At 50.5% G+C, this 16,489-nt stretch overlaps 2 protein-coding genes across 7 annotated transcripts; both read right to left on the reverse strand.

Moving 5' to 3' along the window:
• Nucleotides 1-1,872: 1,872 nt before the first annotated feature.
• On the reverse strand, nucleotides 1,873-5,830 carry LOC139593466 (interferon lambda-3-like). The gene is made up of 5 exons (XM_071434316.1): nucleotides 3,183-5,830; nucleotides 2,853-2,915; nucleotides 2,566-2,709; nucleotides 2,417-2,488; nucleotides 1,873-2,330 (listed from the first exon to the last, which is right to left on the reverse strand). The coding sequence occupies exons 1-5, from the start codon at nucleotides 3,342-3,344 to the stop codon at nucleotides 2,238-2,240; spliced, it is 534 nt and encodes a 177-aa protein (XP_071290417.1). The 5' UTR covers nucleotides 3,345-5,830; the 3' UTR covers nucleotides 1,873-2,237.
• Nucleotides 5,831-8,479: 2,649 nt separating this feature from the next.
• LOC139593465 (putative methyltransferase DDB_G0268948) lies at nucleotides 8,480-16,024 on the reverse strand. Of its 6 annotated transcripts, none has more exons than XM_071434313.1 (7): nucleotides 16,002-16,024; nucleotides 14,517-14,644; nucleotides 14,053-14,213; nucleotides 12,147-12,360; nucleotides 10,695-10,795; nucleotides 10,422-10,559; nucleotides 8,480-8,939 (listed from the first exon to the last, which is right to left on the reverse strand). In XM_071434313.1, exons 2-7 carry the CDS (start codon nucleotides 14,625-14,627, stop codon nucleotides 8,849-8,851), a joined length of 816 nt encoding a protein of 271 aa, XP_071290414.1. In that variant the 5' UTR covers nucleotides 14,628-14,644; nucleotides 16,002-16,024; the 3' UTR covers nucleotides 8,480-8,848. The 6 variants fall into 6 exon arrangements, with proteins under 6 accessions (XP_071290414.1, XP_071290416.1, XP_071290412.1 ...); XM_071434315.1 differs by lacking the exon at nucleotides 16,002-16,024 and adding an exon at nucleotides 15,661-15,842; XM_071434311.1 differs by lacking the exon at nucleotides 16,002-16,024 and adding an exon at nucleotides 15,087-15,239.
• Nucleotides 16,025-16,489: the final 465 nt, after the last annotated feature.

Consider the following 16,489-nt stretch of genomic DNA (forward strand, 5'->3'; position numbering starts at 1 on the left):
CAGAAGGCAGAGCTGGAAACATGGAAAGTTTGGCAGACAGCTACTGAAATAAATACTGCATCCTAAACATTCACTGCAGTGATACCACTGCCCCTTGCCAAAACCAAACTGGCACTGAGCTTACTGAAATCTGCTTAAACCAGCACAGAACTGCTGCTTAGAGCCCTTTCTTCCCTCCTTGGGCTTTTCCCTCCAGATCCATGTATCATTTGGATAACCCAGCACAGCAGCTTTGGACAGAAACGTCCTGGAAACATCCTCCTCCCACCGATGCTGCCAGGGGTGAAATTGGGAGGAGGGCCAGGACGTTGTGGCCGCATTTCTTTTCACAGAGAAAAGCAAGGCGCAACTTTCTAAGGATATTTTCTGGGAATTAAAGCCAGGAACCTCAGGAAAAAGAAAAAACAATTCTTAGGTCATTTGCAGGGCCTGTGTTGTGCCAAAGTGGAATGCATAGTGGAAGATTGTTTACCTGAAGGCAGTTGGGGATTGGATTCTGGTGTGAGTGTTTGGATTCATTGGCCAAGTGAATCCATGCGTGTGTGTCGGGACTGCCGGCTGACAGTCCCGAGATTCTGGGCAGTTGATGTCAGTGCTTGGCAGATTCAATTTAGATGTAATGTAATATAGGGTAATATAATATAGAATAATATAGTATAATAAAGCAATTCATTACCCTTATGATAGCAATGGAGTCCTCCTTGCTTTCCGATAGGAGGTGGGGTCCCAAAGGAGCTATTGGTGGCATCTGCCTGCTGGGAGCCCGAGGTCAGAGAGCAGAGCATTCCTGCAGCCCGGCTTTTGGGGACAATGAGCTGAGCCCGCCGCAGCCGAACCCCGCATTACATGGGGAATTCCAGCCGCGCCCTCGGGGCTCTCCCCGCGCTTGGGAGGCGCTGGCCCGAGGGCGTTTCCCTCCGGATGGGTTTTCATTGCCCCGGGCGCTGCTCCTGGCATTCGGTGGCAGCACCCGAGCAGCGCCTGGGGCGCGGCCGAGTGACAGAAGCTGTGAAAGCTCTCCAGAAAACCCAACTTCCAGGCTTCTTTTCCTCTCCCCACCCTCAGATTAAACGCAACGAGGTTCCTTTCGGGCAACGTCCTTGCAAGGATGTGCTGTGGTATTGCAGAAAAGCATACTAAATGTGAAAAACGCCAATCACTTGTTTTTAAAATTTTTAAAGTTGAATAGTAATAAAATGATTATAAGAATAGTAATTCAATTAAGAGTAATAATAATTTGGACAATTTGAATTAGGACAATATGAGACAATAAAGACAAAGAGTTACATACATCCGGGTAACTTTTTCTGGGCAAAATAAGCCCGGAAAAGGACACCTGTTAACAAAGGATTAACCCCTAAAAACAATAGCCTGTTGCATATTCATACACCTCATCCATGATGCATAAATTCTGTTCAAATACAGAATTCTGTCTGGTCAGTGTCAACTTTTTCCTCTGAATCCTAACAGTGCCTTCGAGGTGGGAAGAAGTTTGTTTCTTCTGATAATGGGGCAATAAATTCTTTTTCTCTGAAAGATTCAGGTGTCCTGTGGCTGCTACCTCGCTGCAAGTCCTTTCTTTAAAAAAAGTATCCTACATACTACTATGCTACTACATAGCATAGTTTCTATTTTAACATTTTTTATAACCTAAAACTATATTTAACACACTGCTTAAGATAATTAATACCGTATCACTTTCTAACACAACACATTTAATATTCATTTTAATATTTGTGAAAAGCCAATCATAAAATACGCATTTTTCACACTAAAAATACATGGTGGCAGTTTATCTGCTTATGATAGTTTTGTTAACTAATTCAGTTTTCATATTAAATAGCACATAAGAAAATAACTTACACAGGCAAGTATGCAGAATATACTCTTTAATAAATAGCAGGTAAAAAAATAGATCTCCTTAAAAACATTTTAAGAACCAGAAAAACAAAGGTACCTTATAAAATACGCATATTCACGTTCTTTCGGGAAGGGCATTATCCCGAGGCAATAATTTAAAAGACCGTAAAAAATAGAATAGAATAAAATAAAATAAAGAAAAAAATTGTTTCCTCAGCTCGCATAAGTGAGAAGAAGGGTGAAATAGGTGAAATAGGTTAAATAGGAAGTAACAGCGCAGTGCAGTCGTTTTTCCCCGGTTCTGGGGGCGTCCCTGAGAGGCGGTGCCGCGGGTCCGAGGGCACTTGAGCCCATCAGCACCTGAGCCTTTCATCACTTCAGCACTTGTCCTGCAGGGCAGCGCAGCGCAGGTTGTCCAGCACCTGCAGGACGTGCAGGATGGTGGTGGCCCTGAGGCACTCCGTGCTCTCCTGCGGGACGAGATGGGCTGGGTCAGCTCTGCAGAGGCGGCTTTTGACACCCCAAAAGTCTGCAGAACCCCGCCGGCCCGACTTACCGCTCGCATGGCGTTGTGCAGCTTGTGCAGCCAGTGCCTCAGCCTGCCCGAGGGCTGGTGCGAAGGATCCACCTGCAAGGAGAGCGGCTGGGTCAGCAGCGGCCCCACAGCTCAGAGCCGGCCGGGCAGGGCTCGGGGGAGGCACTCACACAGCCCTGCACGGCCTCCCGGGCGGTCCTGAAGAAGTGCAGGGGCTCCCGGCACAGCTCGGCAAAGCCGGGGGCAGCGGGCAGCCCCAGCATGGCAGTGGTGAGGTTCAGCTCGGCCGCCACCAGCAGCACTCGGTCGGACATCTGTGGGGGGAGAGTCCTGGTTAGGCACCCGGAGCTGCAGGGCTGGAGGATGGGGGTCTCGCAGACCTGCCCGGGGCTGCGGGTGGAGGTGGAAGCGGCGGACGGGAGAGCTGTGCCCCCTTACAGCATCACCGCGCTCTTACCGGCAGGTTCACTGCGTTCCATTTCCGGTGGAAGAGCTTGGTGTTGCATTTGTGGGTGGTCACCTGCAGGTATAAACCAAGAGAGAGACTTAAAAACTCTCATCGTGACTTCTGGCTATGTTGGACCACCCTGGACAGCCTTGAGGGCTCTGAAACCAGGACGAAAATTGGCCGAGCATCCTTCATGTCCCCAAACACCCTTAGAACACATCTTGCTCATCCCCAAACTGCTGCAGAAAACATGCACCTTGTCACTCAGGTCTTGAGTTCAGCATCCCCTCTGCCTTGCCCCCTGCCAGCCCACACCCCCCTGTTGCCAGCAGTACTCACAAACTCTTGTCTCATCCTGTCCACAGCATGCCGCTGCTCGGGTGCAATGCTCTGGTACTGGGACAGCCTGCAGCCCTTCCCCAGGGTGTCATGGGGAAAGGCAGCCCCCAGGCTGACCCCCAGCACCAGCACGAGCAGTGGGGTGAGGCCGAGGTGCAACATTTTGGCAAGGAAAGCTTGACAGCCGGCGATGGAGTACGGTGGGGTGAGGAGGCTGCGGTGCAGGATGCCAGAGAGGATGAACCGCAGGACTCCGGGCAGGATTCGCTGAATTTCAGATGCAGAGGTGCCTGACAGGGACTCCAGGTGGCTTGTTCAGACGTGGAGCTGCTGAGCTGCTGCGTGTCCCGGGGAGCTGCTTTGCCTTGCTCGCTGTGGCTGCCTTGCTGCTCCATCTCCAGCTTTTTATTCCTGCCTGGTGCTTTCATCTTTGCAGGAAAACCCAGGGCTGGTACAGCTGGAAACAAGAAAATGAAAGTGGTGCAGGGAATCTCCCCTCCTCCCTGTTACCTGCTGGGCTGCCTCCAGCCCTGCCTGCTCCACCTCAGCCCAGGATGCTGGGGAATGCAGGGGCTGGGGATGGCAAGTTGGGGTACACCAGCATGACCCAGCCCCACCCTGAGCTGAAAGCTGTGGGAAACACCTGGGGACAACAGGTTCACAGGGACCAGGAGGGTTTTGGTGCCTCCTGAGTGGCAGCAGGAGTTCAGGTCTCAGCTTCTCTGTAGGAAAGGCCGTGGTGGGTTGGGACCATAAGCAGCAGACAGGAGTGGGCACTGCACTGTCCAGGCTGCAGGTGTGAGCTTTTATGGCTGTGTTATCTGAGGGACAAGGTTCACCACCACAGCAAGGGAAAAGGTGAAGCACTTCCACCTGAAGTTTTCCAGATAGGACACAGTTGTGGAGGAAGATGAAGATGAGCAGGGCTGCCACTGGAGCTGGCTGGGGTTTCCTCCCTGTTCAGCCTGGAGACACAAATAGGGTGTATGGACACCCCTCTGCTGAGAGCTGGAATCTGCCTCTCAGCAAACTGTCCCTCCATCAAGGGAACCTCCTGTGATCACTGCTGAGCTTTTAGTCTCATGAGTTCATCAAGCATTAAATATAAAAAATTAGGGCAATGCCTGGATCTAAGAAGCAGGGACAGTAAGAAAGTAAAAGGCATAAATGCACTTGGCAGGGCCTTGCACGATGACCACAGAACACTCCAGGAGGACCCAATTTTTAATGTTCATATTTGGAACCAATGTGCTGATTTTAAAGAGTGCAAGCAAAGGAGAAAAGTTCTTCTGGAAGCATGTGGAAAGGTACACCTGAGGGTGAGCAGAGTGGCATGGATGTGGTCATGGGCTGGGACCTCTCAACACCGTCCAGTCCAACCCTTGCTGTGGCAGGATCAGCTGGCACAGGCTGCCCAGGACAGTGGCCAAGGATGGAGCAGACACTTCACAGTCTCTGTTTTTCTTGTGTTCAGATGGACTTTCCCTGGTTCAGCTTGTGCTGTGCTCTCACACCGACATGAGCATCTGAGTCTGCTCTCTGAGCCTTTCCTCATAGCAGAGATGTTCCTGTGCATCACCTTCATGACCTTGATTGGACTCCTCCAGTCCCTGCCATGTCTCTCTCCCACTGAGGAGCCCAAAACTGGACCCAGCACTTCAGGAATGGCCTCACCAGCACTGAGGAGAGGGGAGGAATCACCTTCCTCAGCCTTCTGCTAACACTCCTCCCAGTGCAGCCCTGGATACCATTCACCTTCTTCCCACCAGGACATTTTCCTGGCTCATGTTCAATTAGTGAAGAGGTCAAGCAGGACCTGCTGTTGACTCACATGGTCCATCCAGCCCTTCTTGAGCCCTTCCCCTGCTCTAGCAGCATCCCAGAGGGCTCAGATTTTTCCTGGAAAACCATGATGGAGATGAAGAATGGGATGGGGCAGCATGGATTGGACAGTGGCTCGTTCCACTTTGTCCAAACTGGATGCAGACACAGCTTGGACAAGAGCCAGGACAGCAAAACGTGGTGCTAAAGCCCCCAGAGCGTGGTGGGCACAGGTTTTCCAGTCATGGATGTGGCCACTGGATCAGGCTCCCAGCCAGCCTCCCTCACAGCAGCAGGTTAGGGGAGGTCAGTCATTAAAGCCTGAGCCCTGGTGTGGGCTGGGGTGCCTTGTCTGCCCTTCTGGGGGACAGGACAATGGCTCTGTCCTTCCTTTCTCTCCCATTAAAGAAACCTACAGGAGGTTAATTTTTATTCAACACAACGAAGTTCATGATCAGTGTAGCTGTGAAATAGTTCAAACCAGCATAAATAAGACCACTTCTGTCATCCAAACAAGCACAGCTCAGCTGGAATAGAGGGCACTTTGGCAGAAAATCCCAACAGATGGAAAATAAATGTGGCCCCCATGAGAGAGAGGTGATCCACCACCAACCACGGTCCCACATCACTGATCTGTGCCGAGACACTTTCGGGTCACCCGTGGGGTCACAGAGCAGCATCACATCCTCGTGGGACAGCTTGGGCTCCTGTTTCCCACGGCTGTGGCTTTTCTCTCCCAGGTGTCGTTTCTGTTTGGAGAAGTAAAGCGAAACCTCCTCTCTTCACACATGCAAAAGGAAATTCAGAGGCACCAAAGAGAAGCTAAAGCTGTGGGGTGAAGCCAGGCCATGAGCATGGCCCCTGGCACCCATGGCGGCTGGGATGGAGGGTTGAGGATCACCCTGCTCAGATATTTGTGCCACCCCCAGCCACAGTTGAGCCCCCAGGGACATGGCTCTGAGGGCTTTTTCTTCATGGGATGAAGCCCATCCTGGGCTTTGGTGCGTGTCTTGCCCGGCAATGTCACGCTCCACCATGGCCCAGCCAAGCATGGCTGCATTCCCCACAGCGCCTCCAAACTGTGCCAGGACCAGCTCCTGCCCTGGAGTGGAGAGTTCCCCAAAGCCAGCACAGGCTGGGGACATCACACCATGCCCAACAGAGTCTGCAGAGCACTGGGGACCCACCACAATCATTGTTCCAATCCCAGTGAAGCCCTGTGAAGGCTGGTCTAGAACAGAGGCTGGGCAGAGTTAAAGAATAAAGGAGGGATTTATTAAAAGGCTTCAATGGATCCACCTTGGGCAGCACAAGAGCCCAGCCAGGGCTGCACCCAAGATGAGCCAAAATGGTCACAAAATGGACACCTGGTCACGGGGTCTCTCACTTTTATAAGTTCTGGTCCATTTGCATATTGGAGTTAATTGTCCAATTCCAGCTTTAGCCCATGCAGTCCCATCCTTCTTGTTTTTCTCTCTTGGGTCCACAGTTGTTTGTGCTCTTGGGCCTGAGATTTGGATCATTTGTCCTTGGTCCCCAGCTGGAGAAGGAATTGTTTTGTCTCCTTGCTCTGTGAAGAGAGCTCACCATCCCCTAATATGAAGCTCAGAGCTACACACCAGAGCAGCACAGAATCTGAAAAATATAAAAGCTCAGACCTGAGGCATCACCAGCTGCCAATGGTGCTGTTCCAGGAGAGCAGCAGATGGTGATGATGGAGGCCCTTCATTGAGAGGCTGGAGCCACTCAAGCTTGCTTGGAGTGAGAAATCCCAGGTGTGGGATTTCCAGGTAGGAGAACAAAAGTGAAACCTGACTGTGGCAAGGGCTGGCGTCAGCAGCGGGTGAGGCAATCGGTCCGTGGTGACTCACAGGTTCCTGCATGGCACCAGCATAGCAAAGGTGCTCACCACTGGGTAAGGATGAGCCCAGGTGGGCTCCTGACCCCAGTGGGCCAGTCTGGGAGGAAGTGACTCCTGCTAGACTAGTCTGGGCAGAGAAGACAGAAAAGACAGAAAGCGTGCCCCAAACAAGCCAGGTTTAAAAATAACCCCCTGGATGAAGTGTGGGAGCCCTGCCCACAGGCATCATGTGGGCTCTGCTCATCAGCCATCCCCAGGCCTGTGCCTGCCAGCCCAGGGTGTGGTGCCACCAAAGTGCCCCCCCCAGCACCTGCACTGGCTGGTGCTGCTCTGCTGATGCAATCCCTGCTGTTACCTCATGGCTGGGCACCTGCTGCATCATGCTGCTGCAGGGAGGGAAGGGCTTTAAATTAAATCACAGCCGTAATTAACAAGCAGACTTCAACTTGTTGTAAATTTAAAGTGAGGAAAAAATCCAAACACTTGTTCCCCAGAGCCTTTCTGCCAGCACTGTAGGGACATGGGATGTCACCTCCTGCAGGACCCCTCCCTGCCCTGGAATGTCTGCAGGGATGCACCTCACAGGGACAAGCCCTGCCAGCAGAGCAGGCCCTGGGCATGGCAGCAGGGGTGCCACCAGTGCCAGCCCGGGCAGGAGAGACCCCTGGTGCTCACCCAGAAAGGGAGGCCTGAGAGCTGCTGCTGGCCCCAAGCCAAGCTGCCCCTGGAGCAGCCCCTCAGGCAGTGACATCAGGGCCTGATCCAGTATTGCTGCCCCGGCACCTGGCTGTGGACACAGAGAGCAGCCTCCCATCCATCATGGGCTTCCTACACCATAGCTGTCCTCCTGAGACCCCATCACCCCCCTGGGGGACCAAATGGGGGCAAAGCCTTTGCCCCCCACCCTGGGCAAGCTGAGAGCAGGACCCTGAGAGCCCAGGATCTCAGCAGAAGCACCTCCAGCCCCTCTCAGCCCCCTCTGGGGCTGGGAGCAGAGGTGGCACTTCACCTTTTTTAATAATGCACTGACGTAGAAGAGAGAGAGCACAGCCCTTCCCATGGTGTCAGGGAAGCTTTCTTGCCAAGGACAGGAATTACAGGAAAGGGAAACATCCCTGCAGAGGGTGGGTCTGGACTTGAAATATCCAGAAGGCAAACAGGAGGAGACCTGTGCCAGGGTATGCCCAGCTTTGAGCCCTCATGTCTCTCCTTGCCCCTCCCAAAAAATGCAGTCTCTAATCTTCCCTTTGCAGCGTGGGTGGGTGATAGGGCACAAACCTGCTCTCCCTTCAGCAGTGATCCCACAGAGGCTCCTGAGCTGTTCTAGGGGGCCTCACTAGGGCCAAGGCACTCCTGGGGCAGGTAAGGTGCTGATACCAGGGATGGGGGCACACTGTGGGTGAGAGCAGCCCCTGTCCAGGGCAGCCCCCAAAGACAGTGCACAGCTCCTCACTTAGCCAGGGCAGGGAATGGCCCTTCCTACCCAAAACCCACCCTCCCCACAGAGCAGAGGGGCACTGAGAGCATCAGGACACTCAATGTCAATGTAGCAGAGTTATTCCCACACCAGTGAGTGCTCCACAGCCTCTCTGTAAAACAGGAACCACAGGCAACATTTTCTCAGCTGGCTTTTTAATTATTATTAATTGTGTAAGAAATGCAGTGAGTTTCAATTGAGTAAGACATTGAACAGTGAGTTTCTCAGCTGTTCCTGTGATTCTCTTCCCCATGTTATTAAACCATCAACCCACAATGGGACACTCCCAGTGCTGAGGGAACAGCGCTGGGCAGACAGCAGGACCAAGGTGGACAGGAAGCTGAGGGGCACAAAACCCCATCTGCTTTCCACAGGAGACCAACATTTCAATCAGCAAAATCAGCAGGAATCCTCCCAAGGAATAAGAGCAGTTACAAGCAGGATTTTAGGAGACAATCCACCTTCCCCTTCCATGGTAGCTGCAGATCAGGAGAAGGGTTTGCTCTCTCAGCACCCCTTGCACCCCAGCACACAGACGTGCCTCACCAAGAACTCCACCGGGGTCTCACGAGAGGAAACTCCCATTGTCTCCAGCATCCTGAAAGGACAAGCACAGGAAGGCTCTCACCTGCCCAGACTGCTCCCACCTGACATGGGGCAGCAGCCAGAGACAGATCCCTTCCACCCACAGCACACAGGGGGGATGGCAAATGCTTCAGCTGTTGCACAAGGGTTGTTCTGGTCAGGGAATAAATGAGCAGCACCCTTTCCCCTTGTTGGGGCTGAAACAGATGGGTGAATGTTGGAATAAAAAGCCTCTCTGAGTTCTTCAGAGAGAAAGATGAATGCAGGGGCTGAATTAAAGCCTTTAGAGAAATTAAGCTATATTAAACCACATAGATATGAAGTAGAAGAGTATTTTTAAGTAAATAGAAGTGTGAGTTATAGTTTTGAGTAAGTTTAAGCTTTAGGTTTTAAGTAAGTAGAAATACATTTTAAGTGCCTTAAGAAACTGTATTAGCTAGCAAAGGCTCTAAGGCCTAGTTTAAAGCTCAGCAACTTAACCCTAGACATAACAAAACCATAGAACAGAATTGCCACTAGAATAGATAGAATTATTCACATAAAACAGATAAAACTACATACGTAAATAGACAGAACTATTCACATAGATAAATTTTCAAGTAAGAAAACAGATAATACATTTGCATAAATAGCTAATATTATATACATAGTTGTTAAAGAAATTATGCTACTTTTGTACTACTCCAGCACATTAGAATCACGCTTAGATTGGTTTAGAAAGAATGTTTTAGAATCGTGTTTTTAGTTGATTGCATGTTTTGTGAATAAAAAGTCCCGGTAAGGGGGTGCAAAACACAACATTAACAACCACCACAACCACAACAGAAGAAGAAGAAGAAAACAGAAGAAGAAAAGAAAGAGGAAAAAGAAGACTGTGGTCCCTGTTGCTGCTCAGAACATCAGAGCAGCTCATCCCTGCTGCTGCTGCTCAGGACATTGGACCCTGTGCCAGGGAACAACTGTTGTTGCTGCACAGAACCCGGGATTATGCCAGAGAACAGCCTTGCAGCTGCTGCTCTTGCTTGGGACTCTGAGCCAGAAAGCTTCTAGCACTGACTTTAACACCTTGACCTCTTTGCCTTGGAGACTGATGTATTCATGCAATAAAGAACCTCAGAGCAGCCCACAACTGCTCGTGTCTCTTTGAAGACCCTAAATCCACTAAAGCTCGACAGGTGAAGATGCAACCACCAATACTTTTCAAGCCCTTTGCCAATTAAAAGCAAAGTAAAGAAACTCAGGATAGTCTCGTGTCAGAGGTTTCATGGATACATTGCTGCATCCTACTGATAGACAGATCCCACTGCTAGACAGGCTTAAAATCTAAGGATCTGCTGTTGAACCCCTGACAAGTGTCCACTCCTGGAGGAAGGGAGGGAGCACATCCCTGCACACTCCCCTGCAGCTTTGGAGGGGTCTGCACAACCTCCCTCTGCATGCACTGTACAAGACAGATCCTCCACACCCTGCTTGTTTTCCCAAGAGGTTTTCTCACCTCTTTTCAGTCTCTTGGAGGAGGGATGTTGCAGCTGTAGGGTCATTCTTCTTAAAGGTTTGATATGAAGAGGTGGACTCCATGTAACCAACCACACCCTCAACAGTCATGGGAATTGGGTCATAGATATCAGTGATTCTGCAAGAGACATGGGCAAGAAAGGAGCATTGGCAAGTTAAATCTCAAAGGCAGTGGAACACAGACCACAGGTTGACATGATAATAAATATAAATAAATAAAATATCTGACACCATCAAAGGTGGTTCTGCTCACCTCTTCTTGTCTGGGAATGGCAAGGCCTCAAAGATTGCTTTGTAGTCATCCAAGACATATTTTACTTTATCATTTGAGTATTTTAAAATCTCATCCCAGCACTGTAAAGACAAGAGTATTAAAAACAAACACAAAACCACTTGAAGTTCCCAGATGCCACTTAACTTAGGTTTGGGCCTGCATGTGATACATTCATATACGTCCTTTTTTTAAAAAGACTTGTTGCATTAAAATACACCAAAATCTTGCTTAATGTCAAGAATTCAAGGATCCTGGTTCTAGAAATAAGGCTCCTGTCCTCCTTACACAGCTCTTACTCATAGTGGAAAGTCTCCTTTTATCCAATTGTTAAAACACCCTTTGTCCAGAAAGATTCCTAAAAAAAGGCCTTCTTCCCAACAGTTTCTACTTCCCATTCTTTTCACTGTGATCAGGGCAACAGGAAAAGTCTCCTGGACAATACCAGCTCCCAGATCTGCCCTGGCACCCTTCTCACTCCCACTAGATCTGTCCTATCAGTCCTCACATCCCTCTCCTCATGATCCAGGCAGCCCAGTGTGGAAACCTCTAAATCCCTGCATTGAGCCCATTCTGCATTAGGATTCCTATCATCACACCCCCTCAATCCCACTCCTCCCTCTCTGCCTTGGGATTCATGTTCTCTGAACCTGAGAGAAGCAGAAAAAAAATATGATCAAAACAATTCTTATCTCATTTGTTGCACCTGTGTTGTGCCAAAGTAGAATGCATTGTGGAAGATTGTTTACCCAGTGATGGTGTTTTGTTTCCTTGGCCTATCAGGGCCAAAAAGGACTGGGGGACTGTCACGGACATATTTTATGAAAAATCCTTTTGTTAGGATCTTTTCTCCTGAGAAGCTGAGAGGCCTCAGAAGCAAAATGTAAACAATGATTATCTGCTGCTGTGGAATGCAACAGGTGCATCTGTGATTGGTCTCATGTAGTTGTTTCTAATTAATGGCCAATCACAGTCCAGCTGGCTCAGACTCTGGTCAGTCACAAGATTTTATTATCATTCCATTCTTTTTCCTTTCCTTTCAAGCCTTCTGATGAAATCCTTTCTTCTATTCTTTTAGTATAGTTCTAATATAATAGATATCATAAAATAATAAATCAGCCTTCTGAAACATGGAGTCAACATTCTCATCTCTTCCCTTGTCCTGTGAACATCACCACAGGGGACCATCAGGACTGTTGGCTGACAGCCACGAGATTCTGTGCAGTGGAGCTGAGTGCTATGTGCAGATTCAGTTTAAATGTAGTGTAATATAATACAGAATAATACAATATAATAAAGTAATTAATCAAACTTCTGATGTCAGTGGAGTCAGATGCATCACTTTCTCCCTGCCACGGGGGCCACCCTGTGTTTCCAATACTTTGCACCCATGAGTGCCACACATTCCCCCACCCTGAGGCATTCCCAGCTGACCTCCCTGAAGACTCTGGTGAGCTGCTGGGAGCACTCCCCGTGGCGCAGGCTCATGTCCAGGGTGTAGGTGCTGATGGCCACGCAGCCGCCGGGCCGCAGCACGCGCTGAGCCTCGCGCGCAAAGCGCTCCAGGTGGAACCAGTGCGCGGCCGTGAACGAGGTCAGCACGTCCACGGAGCCGTCCTGGAATGGCAGCTCCTCCGCCGGGCACACGCTGCGGGAGAGGGGAGAAGCCACGGGGTGTTGGGAAGGATGGAAGTTTGACAAGCAAATCTCACAGATATGTGTGCTTAGCAGAAAGGTTTTTGGATGAAAGAATATGTGGTGGTGTTCACAGGGGTCTCAGGACGAGGGAAGAGATGAGAATGTTGACTCTATGTTTCAGAAGGCTGATTTATTATTTTATGATAGATATATTAAAACTATACTAAAAGAATAGAGAAAGGATTTCATCAGAAGGCTAGCAAGGAATGAAGTGGAATGATAACAAAAGCTCATGAGAGTCTGAGAGAGCTGGACTGTGATTGGCCATTAATTAAAAACAACCACATGAGACCAATCACAGATCCACCTGTCGCATTCCAAGGCAGCAGATAATCATTGTGTACATTTTGTTTCTGAGGCTTCTCAGCTTCTCAGGAGAAAAATCCTAGCAAAAGGATTTTTCATAAAATACCATGGTTCCATCTTCATTCGTGTAGCTAAGTTTTGATATAGAAGGAAATAATTGCTGAGCCAGTCTTACTGGATAACCAAGGAGGCATGGGGTATATTAGTTAGAAGGGGTTTTTATGACTTAGAGCAAGAATCAATCCACCTCAAAGAAGATGTTTTTACCAAGCAGAAAGAGAGCACAAGCAAACAAGTCAGCAAATGTTGCAAGCAGAAAAAAGGTCTCAGAATTTTCCACTGCAAGAAAACTGAAAACCAACTTCTAGCTGAAACTGTAATGTACTGACTTTTAGTGATTGGAGAACAGTAACATGAATATGGTAATTATAGTAGTTATGATAGGCTATAGATAAGAATTAAGGTATAGATTGGTTCTACTGTATTAAGATGCTCAGCAAAGAAAAGTATATAATGCATTGTAACCAAAAGAGAAGTATATATTGCATTGTGACCAAAAGAAAAGTATAGAATGCACTGTAACCAAAACCAGGGGGTCTCCAGGCCTGCCTGCAGCTGGAGCTGACAGCTGTAGGCACAGGCTCTGTCACCCACAACCCTGGACTGCTGTAACCTCTTGGATATAATAAACTGCATTTTGGAGAGGCTGCCTGGAGTCCCACATCTCTCATTTCAGCTCTTACAATGTGGGATGGGGGACTTACAGAGCAGGACGTGGAGCCAGAGGGTGTTTTTGGATGGTTTGGATGTAAGACCACAAAGTCTAGGATAATGCTTGTTTGCACCAGGAATTCCATCAAATGGAATCTCTGGTGCCAGCTGGCTCTTACAACAGTCAAACTCATGTCACCATGATATTTTCTGAAAAATCCCTTTGCCAGGATTTCTTCTCCTGGGAAGCTCAGAAGCTTCAGCTTCTCCCTGTTTTGCTGCATTGGAATGTGATTTGGAGATTGTTTATCCAGCATTTGAATTGTTTTAATTTAATGACCAATCACAGCCGGCTGCGTCGAGGCTCTGAGGAATCACAAGTTTTTCTTTATCATTCTTGCTAAGCCTTCTGTGTATCCTTTCTCTTTCTTTAATATAGTTTTAGTATAGCATTCTTTAATATAATATCATAAAATAATAACTCAGCCTTCTGAGAACTTGGAATCAGATTCTCATCTCTCACCTTGTCCTGGGGACCTCACAAACACCACATGCTCACAAACCACCCCCTTCATGTGAGGACCAGAACTGTGTCTTTGGCCGAGCATGCTGTCCTGACACTCACAGGTAGGAGATGTTGGGCATGCAGGGGGTGGCCTTGGCCTCCAGGATCTGTGCTTCACTGATGTCCGTGCCCACCACCTTCTTGAAGTGCTCCCCAAGGAAGTGGGTGCCTTGTCCAGAGCCACAGCCAACATCCACCGCCAGCTCCGCAGGGATGGCTTTCTGCAGGAAAGAGTGCACGTGTCTCAGTGGGCAGCCACCCAATTCCTGTGCTTTCACCCCATTCCTTCCCCCAGCACCCACTCAGGAACAGCCTTGGCGTGGCAGAACCTGTAGAAAGCCTCTTCTGTGCCCCCATCTGGCCATGAGCCCTGCTGCTTTATCTTTCCCTGAGGCACCAACCAAGGTGACACTCCCAGCAAGGTAAACACTGCCAGCCACAATTGAATACTCATTGGATTTTTCCCCACCCACAATTAAATACTCCTTGGATTTTTTCCTCCAGCCTGGCCCTGCCCCGCTCACCTTTTCCCGCAGGTAGGAGAGGATGGTCTGCTGCAGCTCTTTGCCCGGTGCAAACCTGTATTTCTGGTAGACGGCCGCATGCCCTCTGCCCTCGAACATCTGGGTGGCCATGCTTGGTGACCTGGCACCTGGAGGAAGCAGCAAGATGTGATTCCCGGGGATGTCACACGGGGCCAAACTCCTGCTGCCTCCCTAACCTGGGACCGCAGGAACTGAAGCCTCCGGCTCTCGGCGTGGCCACAGGGAGGACTTTGCCCGGGAGGCTCCAGCAAGGGAGCGTGAACCTGCTCTCCAGGAATCCCTCCCACAGCCCTAAGCTCATCACAGGAGCAAACCAGCGGCGTCCGACAGGAAAAGCTTTCCAGGTTTTTACACACCCCCTAAGGGGTGTGAAACTCCTTTGTTTTCCCCACCCACCCGGCTGTTTCCTCAAATAATTCACTGAGCAGTGAAGCAGGGAAACTACCAGGAAAACATGGGGACTTTTGCTGGCTGGATTTTTTTAAAAGGAAATCCATTTTCTCGTATTAGCAACACAATCACAACTCAACCTTACGCTTTCCCAACCACCTGCTGCTTTTTGCCCCTTCCCGTCCAGCAGCCAAAGGCTTTTAGGGCACTGAACCCATCACCACGCGTGGAGGCGAGCGGGGCCCTTCGGCCTGGGCACAGCTCAGCCAGGGGAGCCGGGGGGAGATGACACTCGGGGAGGGCCGGGGGAGCTGCCCAGTCCCCGCCGGGGCCCCGTGTGGCCCCGGTTCCCGCAGCCCCTGCTCTGTGCCCCGCAGCCCGGGCCCGTCGCGCCGCCCCGGAAGGCTCCCGGCCGTATCCTGTTCGTGGCGCTGCCCGAGCAGGCGCGGTCCGAAGCAGCGGCTGCTCCCGGGGCTCGGCCCCGAGCCCAGGCACTGCCAGGAGAGCTCCGTGCCCCTTTTGCCGAGGAAGGATGTGCCCGCGGTGGGTTTATGGAGCGATACGGAAATGCATCGGGAGATGATGGAGGGTTGTTCTGCCTCCGTGCAGGAAGAGATGCTGCAGCAGCTCGGGGCTGGAGCGCCTAGCCGGGAACAGCAGCGCTGCTAAAGCGCTCTCTGCTGCAGGGATCCTCCCGAGCCTTCTCCCCGCACCATTCCCGCTCCTTCCTTACCGGGCAGCCCCCGCAGCAGCCGCTCCCAGTCTGGAGCCGCGGGGCCGGGACCAGGGAAGGCGGGGGAAGGCGAGGGATGGCCCCGGCACCGCCCCCGGTGCCGCCCGCCCGGGGCTCCCCTGCCCAGTGAAATCCAGGGGGCAGCTTCTGGATCCTCCGAGATTCTGGAGCCGCACACGCAGCTCTGTGGTTGCTGATCACGTAGTTACAGCTTTCAAAATGCCCACGGATCCCGGGAATGCTCAAGCAGCCTCCACATCTCGGGAAGCAGATGCAGAGCCCAGCAGATGCTGCAAGGTAGCAGAACAGGATTCAAATGCTGCAGGCAGCCAAAGCCATACCTACAGACCTCTGTCTGCGCTGGAGTCCCCTCCTGGTGTCCAGCAGAAAGAGAAAATACAGCAAAAGCCCCCAACAGCAGCACTTGAAGAGCTTAGAATGTTGGGATTTCAGACGTAGGCAGTTTTCCCTGATTTGGGGCAGGATTTTACCCCTTCCTCACGAGAGTAATGTTAACTCTGTGCAGCTGAGACCAACGGAGCCGTGGTTTGCTGGAAGCACAGTCCCTTCAGTTTGTACTTTGCATAGCAGTCATGGGTCCATGCTAATTAGCAAAGCCTTTAAGCCACTCCTAATTTTAAGAGAAATCAGTGAACTTACTCAAGGACTGAAGACAGAGGCTGGCTTGAAGCAGTTTGCTAAATCAAAGCATGGGTTGGAGTTCTGGGCTTGTGTCCCAAATATTTTATTTGGGCCACCTGGTGCTTAATCATGCAAGGGTGGCACCTGCAGCAAGAGAAAACACCACACAATCACCAAAGGGCCCTGT

This window comes from Agelaius tricolor, unplaced genomic scaffold, assembly GCF_023055355.1.
Source record: "Agelaius tricolor isolate 1412-34295 unplaced genomic scaffold, bAgeTri1.0.p SCAF_10, whole genome shotgun sequence".
NCBI classification, from domain to species: Eukaryota; Metazoa; Chordata; class Aves; order Passeriformes; family Icteridae; genus Agelaius; species Agelaius tricolor.